Below are 8,786 nucleotides of genomic sequence, written 5' to 3' on the forward strand. Positions count from 1 at the left end.
TCAAACAGGTCAGCCGAGAACCCCCAGGATTCACACTTGAGACAAAGTGGTTTGTTCCCCAGCTCCATAGACCAGGAAGCCACCAGATTTGCTTTTCCCCTTCCTGTTCCTCTCCATGAAAGTACAACTGGACTCTGATGTCCATGAACACCAGGAAGCCACTGCAAATTGTTTTCAGGCATGGTTTTCAGCTCAGCAGATGGTGTCCAGACCTTGGAATGGGGGAGGAAACCCAGGGGGCTAGGCTGGGAGCACTTGTTAGATGGACGCTGGCCTCGTCCCCATTTAGATTACAGCTTTACAAAGCATTTAACACCACTTTAAGTTAATGGTCTTTTTATTGGAAAAAAAAAAAAAAAAAGACTAGCATTTACAACTTGGAATGGATGTAAATTGTAGCTTCTTGAACAGCAATGTTGATGGTGTGCCGGAGTCCACAGCCACAGCCTACTCTACTGGCTCCAAGTCATGCTTCAGGTTTTTAAAGAGTCCTCAGAGGTGCTCCCTTGGGAAAGGTTTCTTATTAAAAATTTGCATCAACAATTGACAGCAGCCTGACACCGGTACCGCTCTATACAGACACACTAAACCAACCTACACACATCATGCCACCGGGCCGTGTCACTGTCGCCCTGGGTTGAAGCACACAGATCTACAGGACCACCATCCAGCCAGTGGGCCTGCTTCTCCCCAGCTTCTCCACCCGCACCACGGCACATCGTCCTGCGGCTGACCAATTCCAACGTGCTTGTTTGCACTGAACCAGCTGTGACAATTTAGCCTAACAAATTGAACTAGAACCCATCTAAGCTTTGAATTTTTATATTTTGGGTTTTTTTTTTTCTTTTCTTGGGGAGGGGGGTTTAATACAAACGCCTGACTGTGCTCGATCATCAGGCTGCATGCAGGACGAACTGGCCAGCCCACACGGTGTGTTATGGATCATCAGCAAATGGAACCCGAAGGAGTCCCCCAAGGGCTTCCTTAACCTTAAGGTAGTACAAGTATGTATAGTGTAAAACGGATGTGTGGCTTGATCTTTTAGGGACAGGACCACCAACCAATACATGCAGATTTTGTGTGTTGTGTGTGGACAGAAGGTACTTTTGACATTCAGTTTTGCTATATAGAAACAGAATGAATAAATGAACTTTTTTCTTTCTTTCTTTTTTTTTTTTTTTTGCAAGAGGTAAGTAAAAGATTCAATTTGATTTCTTCTAGAGGGGGGGAAAAAGGAGTTGAAAGGAGGTCTTCATTTTGCAGTCATCATCTGTACGAATTCTGAAAAGACAAACAATCACAGCTTGTGGTTATCTCCCAAGGCAGCCTCAAGGGACGCAGCCACCTCTCCTCCGCGGTGGCGGCCAGCAGGGCTCCCGTGCCTGCAGGTGCTGCCGGCCGCGACCACAACACCACGGAAACCGACCGCCTTACCTTCATAGTTGACCTGTCCGTCTCCGTCGATATCTGCTTCTCTGATCATTTCATCTACTTCTTCATCTGTTAGCTTTTCCCCTAAGTTTGTCATGACGTGACGCAGTTCTGCTGCGCTGATATAACCGTTTCCATCCTGTGAACATTTGGTGCCTGTTACTGATGGGGCTTTAGCAGGTGGCAGAGGCCAGGTCATCTCCGAGTTCAGGCCCCATGACAAGGTAATGCCAACTCTACTCACAACCTGCGGCTCCCACCCCCATCTACTACTGTATGTATGCAGTCGGCTCACGCAAGACACGGGGCAGAGCTAGCACAAACTCAAGGCTGCCAATCCAACCTCTCCTTCACTATCAAGTCACACTGGCTGAGCGGTCAAAGGTTCAAGGTGCCACGCTCTACCCAGAGATGCTACAGCTTATGCAACCTGACAGCCCCAAGGGCCACACTTAGTACCCTGCACAACACACAAGTACAGTTACCTTGTCAAAGACTCGGAATGCTTCGCGGATCTCCTCCTCGCTGTCAGTATCTTTCATTTTCCTTGCCATCATGGTCAAAAACTCTGGGAAGTCAATGGTGCCATTACCTCAAGTGGAGAAAAAAAAAAAAGAAAACTCAACATAAGAGAGCACTCCTGGCCTCAGGCTGCTGTGCTGTCAGAATGACAAGATCACTGCGGAGAACAATTAGGCACTTGCTGGACCAAACCATCTTGTTAGTGTCTCTGTCACAAGCACCCGGGAGTGTGGTGAGAGCTGCAAAGCCTGGGTACCACAACCAGCAGCCTGGGCGGGGCAGTTTAAGAGCTGACTGCAGATCGAGCATCTACTCTCCTGGGGAGATCACCCCAAACTAGGAACACACCAGATGACGGGGAGGGTAGCAGGAATACAAGAAGGAACATTTATTTTTCTCCACCAGACACTAGCAAGCCTCAAGTCTTCTCCAGGGCATTATCTCTGCCACATCATGATGGCAAAGTCACCAGCTCACTTTGTCCCCCTAATTCAGACCACTTCCCACTGAATGACAAACCCAGAAGTGTTCACAGCTTAGATCATGAGCATTTAGGGATCTGTCTTTATGACCAACATCTTCAATGGCAACTCCAACAGACAGATGAACACCCCTGAACCCAAATGAACCGCCAAGAAAAAATCGGGGGAAAAAAATGTCATCTCAATTACTCATTTCCTCCAGAACCTATAAACCAGAACAGTCACTCGGACAGCTTTCTACATCTTCTGGGTATCTGAGATGCCACAGGGTCATTGGTGTTCGTCCAGTGTTCTCCCTCAATCACACAGCAAACAGGCGATCAGGCACTGGATTTCCTTACGGCAAACTGGGAACCGACAGCCTACAGCCCAGCACCACTGTCCCCTCCTCCTTCTGTAGCATTTGAAGGCCGAACACCCATCTCCCGAGCCCTGGCACCATTTCTCAGGGCTCACCCAGAACAGCACGGTGAACTCCGCCCCACTCCCACAGGGGTTCACCATCCCAGAAGTCCAACCACAGACTACTACGGACAACTTTTCTCCAAAACTCTACAGAAGGCTGATAACCACGTTCACAAGGAACCATGATGGACTGCAGGCTTCGCCATAAGCCCGACTGCTCCCCCAGCCCAGGGACACTGCACTACTCTATCTTCCAACACTGTATTCATCTGCCGTCGGTCAGTCACCTAGAAGTTCAAGGTGAGACCCCACACTGGTTATTTTCAGCTCATTTGAAAGGACATCTATTATGCTTTATAGAGTGCTTTAATGCATATATTATTTGCAAAAATACACACTGGGGTGGGAAAGCCTGGAAACCATTTACTGGTGGGAATGAGAAATAAAAGGGCTGCTATCCCCCGTGGTGGAGGCCACGGGAGTGACCCATGGGCTGACGGCGGGTTCCTTCCGCCTCGGCAGCTGACACAGCCTCCCCTTGTCTTGGGTCCTGTACATCCATTCCCTGTGGTCGTCACGCACCTGGCTGTGCGCATGACTGCCTTCAGCAAACACCCACAGCTCCCGCGGCGCTCAGAGCCCGCTTCCCCCACTGCTCCTGGGAAAGTTCTGAGAGACAATGAGCTTTTTAAAAGCAGGCTCTGTTGGCTAGGGACTCTGACATCCCCCACGGGACTCAGTGCACACTCTCGTGGGCAAGGTGACAGAGAGCGGAGCTGCGAGGTTACAGCAAGCAGGGAAAGAACAGTGCAAGGGTCCAATCCAGGGAGCATTCTAGATGGTGAGCGGGGTGGAAGGCAAGCCCCGCAGGTCTCTATTTTAATCGCAACAGTCGTGTGATGCCACCATGGGGACAGTCTACACCTCTCTGCCGCCCTGAGACCTGAAAGGCCATCTCCGCGCACGCAGCAACTGAAACAACGCGCCAGGGGCGCTCATTACCATCCGCGTCCACCTCGTTGATCATGTCCTGCAATTCCGCTTCTGTCGGGTTCTGACCCAGTGACCTCATGACAGTGCCAAGTTCCTTCGTGGTGATGGTGCCATCACCATCTTTGTCAAATAGGGAGAAAGCTTCCTTGAACTCTGTGGAGAAGAACAAGCCGACCCTTTAGAACAGACATTGCCACTTGGCCAGCTGCCACGCATGCGTGAGCCGCCAGGGACTGCCCAGGGTCTCCATCTACTGCAAACAAGACTCCGCGGGTGTCCTGCGGACTGGGCCATTGTGAAACAAAGGCCACTCCTAGAAACTGGATCCAGAAAACTCCAGTCTCCTCAGAGTTATCCAGGCTACGTTCAAACACAAGCAGGCTGGCTGACATGCCTCCTGAGCTCCCCTTCCTGGCAAACTTCTGCAGCCCTCAGAACCCCCGTTTCCTAGCAACTTCACAAGGCCGCTGGACACCCACATTCTCTCCACACCACTCCGTTAGCAGAGCACAGGAGTATTCGTGGCTTCCTAAAATGAAGCCATCTCAAAGTCTTCCAACTACTGTGAAAAGAGCTGAAGCAACCCAACGCCCTCCTCGGGAGTCAGGGGGACACTGGCCCTCCGCATCACTTGCTCCTGTTTAAGACAGTGGGTGATCCAAGGACCAGTGTGTCATGGCTGAGTTGCTCATGCCATCTCCTGACATGCAAGGCTCTCAGGAAGTGACGCATTCACAGCCACTATGGAGTGCAACGAGTGGGAATGAAGGCCCCGGCTCCTGGCCCTTCCCCTTGGCTCTGCTGTATTGTCAAGGAGTGGTTCTGATTGAAATACATCTACAGCTTCCATCTGAGCAAATCCTTACAAATCCTTGCAAAGAGTGTAGGGGGGATGGGAGTCCTGCGCCCTGTTTGGGCCTTCTTGGCCACTGCCCAGAGATGCCAACTTACCAGCAATCTGCTCTTCGGTCAGTTGATCAGCCTACACAGAGAAAAGAAAAAGGTCCTAGTTAAATCCATGACGCTTTTGTTGCAACCAGTATCATCTTTCCATTTACTTTCAATTTGTGATCTTTCAAAATTTAAAAAAAAAAAGTCTTAAAACCATGTTATGAAAAGAAAGCTATCACGATAAAGGAACTAACTTTATGCTATTTTAACAATAAAGGAAGTGACAACATGTGCCCTTTTCTGGATCCAGGGGCTTGGAACACACTCTGAGGGTTCGGGCACCTCCAGCAGCAGAGGGCTCCAGCACGCCCGCTGCAGCACGCAGGCAGGCTCCGGGGGGGGGGGGGGGGGGGGGCAGAGCGCCACCTGCCGTGCTAGGGACGCCGCAGTCACCGCTTCCATCCAAGACCCAGGGCAGTGCAGCCGCTGCTGCAGCCAGCTCAGGATCCTGTCCAGGGCAGGCTTTTGGAGCACCTTGCGCATTGCTTCAGGCCTCCAAAATCTCCAAACTGGCAGAGTTGTTACATAATGGCATTGGGATGGATTAAAAGACTTTCATATCCATTTTATGATAAGTAATTAAATGGGAGGAAAATAATACAGAAATGGGTTACCCTACCAACTTCATTACATGTTTCCCAATCGTTTCAAATAGGCAGTTATTTGTTGAGAGCCTGTTGTTTACAATGGTTAATGCCCCTGGACAAATTATCCTATGATTCAGAAACCAAGAGAAAAATGAAACCGCCCTTTCAACCGTGGTGTTACAAAACTGCAAAAATCAAGCACACACAAAACTACGCGGTAATTACGAGACCAGTCTTCCTTCTTCTGGTCCAAGTGGAGTAACTATTAAACGTGCGCGGGTGTTTACCCTCCCTTAACAATGACCTAAGACCTGCTCGTAATAAACGCTCTTTCCTCAAGGTGGTAATGGCTGCGCAGGTAATTCTCAATTGCCTTTATTGGTCTCTGGCCCAGCTCAACCTGCGCCTGCAGCCAGGGGAACTGCAGCTCTCCAGGAGAGCTAACATGTCTTTGCATTTTTTAATGAAGGATACCTAATGCAGCCAGTCACAAAGTCTGGCCTGGAGATGGCTGATGTGGGAGCTTTATTCTCTTAAATGGAAACTTTCACAGTTCCCCTGTCGACATGGGGGAGGGAGGGGAGAGAATGACTTTTTTTTTTTTTTCAAACAAATCGCAAGCAGGTCTTCCCTGCCATCCCAGTCACTGAGAGCTGGATTCTCTTTCCATCACACGAAGACGACGCACAGGTTTATGTAATGCCAGGGCAACGCCTGCCTGTCTCCTACAACAGGAAGCACCACCACACCTCAGCCAGGGCTGTCACCTTCCGGGGAGGGGCACAGGCCCACCTGGCCACCAGACTCCCGCCATCCTCAGGGCCACCCTGAACAGCCAGGGTCGGGACCAGCCTTGGGGGCGGGGAGGAACACACGTGACCCACAGCCCTGCCGGTGAGCCACCTCCCCAGCCGCCACTCCCAGAGGAAGGTGCGGGTGATGTCAGCCCTGCCTGGTCAGGGAGGAAGCAGGGCCGTGGGGCGCACGCCCAGCAAGGCGCACAGCCGCATCTGGCCGCCCAGAGGCTACCCAAGGGCAGGCGGGGCTGGCGACCCCCGTTCCCAGCTCCCACTCCCAGGCCGTGGCCAAGGCCGCCCCCCACTTCCCACCCGCGTCTGCTCCCCAGGCAGCGAGCTCACCAGCCCGCCCGCCTCCTGGAGCTGAAACTTTGCGTCTCTAATGGAAACGAGCCGCGCGCCAGCTCCCTCCTCCCCCGCCCGTCCCAATTAGAGCGAGCCCAGAGCCTCCCGCGGGAAGGGGCCCGGGGAGCGGGCGCGGCTCCCGCAAGCTCGGCCGCCGCAGCAGCGCGCAGGCGGGGGGGGCGGGGTGGCGGGCCCGCAGGGGCGCCCGGAGGGGCAGGCGCGAGTCGCCGAGGTCCGGCCACCGCCCCGCAGGCCCCGCCCGGGTGTGCAAGGGCGGCCGGCCGGCCCGCCGCTTCCGCCCTCTCCGCCCCCCACCCCGCGCCTTCCTGCCCCCACCCCACCCTGCGCCGGCTCCTTCCTTCCCAGCCCACGCCCGCGCCGCGCCCCCCGGCAGGAAGGAGGGGACAGTCGCAGGGGGAGGACGCCCCAACACAAGCGCCCCCGCCCCCCCACACCCCGCGGCTGGACCGATGTGCGCCACCAGCTCGCCCCGACCCATTCATTCTCCGGGGCCGCCCGCCCTGCACCACCTTCGGGGTCAGGGACGCGGCTAGGGTGGGGTGCGGGAAGGAGGGCAGCACAGAGTGGGGGGGCGTCCGGCCCCGCCCGATTCCCCACCCCTCCCCCGTCTCCCGGACCCGGGCCGAGGCACAAGGTTGCAGGCAAGACTGGGTGCGGTGCGCTGGATGTAGTGGGTGCGGGGCTGGTGGCTGGGAGGGGAGGGAGGATGCGGAAGGCCCTGGTGCAGCTGCGTCCGCAGCCACTGCCCGCGGACAGCTCACCGCCAAGGCCAGCGTCCAGGGGCGGGAAAGGGGGGGAACCCCATTTAAATGAAGATCCCTGGCTGTGAGGACCAAGATGCAAATCCGAAATGCATCGTTCTTGCCCGCACATGCTGCGCAACACCCGGGAAAGAAGGACGGGGAAGGGCATGGGAGGAAAGAACCCAAAACCAAGGAGGGAGGGAGGGAGTAGAAAAAAAAGAACAAACAAAAAATATCGAGGTTAGATCCCGGACAGCAGCAGCAGCTGGTACGCCGACCACTGACCACTCTCGACCTACCATGGTGCGAGCGAAGGGAGGACGATCCGAGGGAGAGAGGTTGGCCGCACCCGCGCAGGGGCTGTGACGGCAAGGGGTGCCTCCGGCGCTGCTGCTGCTGCCGCTGCTGCCGCCGCCGCTGCTCAGGCGCCGTGTGCGCTCTGCGCCGTGCCGCCGCTGCCGCCTGCGCCGCCCGACTGCGAGTAACGGCGCCGCGTCCACGAGCCACCCAGCACCACTGCCCGGGGCGCGAGCCTGCGCCCCGCCGCATATATATAGACGGCGCGCCGTATCCCTCCGCCGCGGCGGGGCCGCCTGGCGCACAGTGGAGCTGCGGCGAGCCGGACCTCGCCTGTTGGCCCCGCCCCGAGGCCCGCGCGCGCTCCCGCCGCCCCCTGCGCGCTCCCGGCGGCCGCCGGCCCAGCCCTGGGTCTTGGGCGCTGGGAAGGAAGGGGACCCGGGGGTCGGAGCGGGTGGATGGCCCTTGGGGCTGGTACGCCGCCGAGAGCGGTGCAGCTTCGCGTCCAGTGGGGCTGGAGCGACGCACAGAGACCCCTACCTAGCCAGACCCAGATGGAGGTGACGGCTCTGGGTTTCTGAAGCCCTGCGCCCCTCAGCCCCGGTCTCACCCCATCCAATCTGGAATGACCCTTCCCACCTCAAACTTTCTTGCCTCGGCCCTGCTTCCCCCCCACCTTGGCTGCTTCCAGGGCAGGGAGGTCCCATAGCTGCGGTGCGGGGAAGAGGGGGGAGGGACAGAGGGGCCGACCACACACCTGCACCTGCTGAGCAGAGAGGTGTCCGCAGGGGAAGGGGAGCCACGGTGCTCGCCCTCGTGGAAGACAGCGCTCGGAGGGCTTTTCCTTTGCTTTTCAGATTTTTAACAAGTATCCGAAGCACATTCTTATTTAGACTGGTAAATCTGTGTTGTGTGCCTATGCTTGACAAGTCTTCATGTTTTTAGGTTCTCACTGGGTTTTTAAAGGATGTCTGGATATTTCCCCCCTACTGTTTTGTCCTCATTTTCCTATGGAAAATACCATTCACCCACATTCCGGTTTTACTAAAGTTAGTGTACCTGTGTTGCTGCTACAAACCCTAAAATTCATGCTCTCAGTGTTTCGTAATTTTCCTGGTGGGAGGGGGATCCGAATGTTTATTCAAAAATTCATAGGATCGAAGAGGGGGGAGAAAAACACCTCCAGCTCGCTAGTTCATGGCTGGATATCCA

The 8,786-nt window shown here is 55.3% G+C and overlaps 1 protein-coding gene across 1 annotated transcript; it reads right to left on the bottom strand.

Moving 5' to 3' along the window:
* Window positions 1-319: 319 nt before the first annotated feature.
* CALM1 (calmodulin 1) lies at window positions 320-7,806 on the bottom strand. The gene is made up of 6 exons (XM_004584342.4): window positions 7,577-7,806; window positions 4,785-4,815; window positions 3,843-3,986; window positions 1,917-2,023; window positions 1,435-1,570; window positions 320-1,281 (listed from the first exon to the last, which is right to left on the bottom strand). The coding sequence occupies exons 1-6, from the start codon at window positions 7,577-7,579 to the stop codon at window positions 1,253-1,255; spliced, it is 450 nt and encodes a 149-aa protein (XP_004584399.1). The 5' UTR covers window positions 7,580-7,806; the 3' UTR covers window positions 320-1,252.
* Window positions 7,807-8,786: the final 980 nt, after the last annotated feature.

Source organism: Ochotona princeps, chromosome 26 (assembly GCF_030435755.1).
Source record: "Ochotona princeps isolate mOchPri1 chromosome 26, mOchPri1.hap1, whole genome shotgun sequence".
In the NCBI taxonomy this organism is placed as follows: Eukaryota; Metazoa; Chordata; class Mammalia; order Lagomorpha; family Ochotonidae; genus Ochotona; species Ochotona princeps.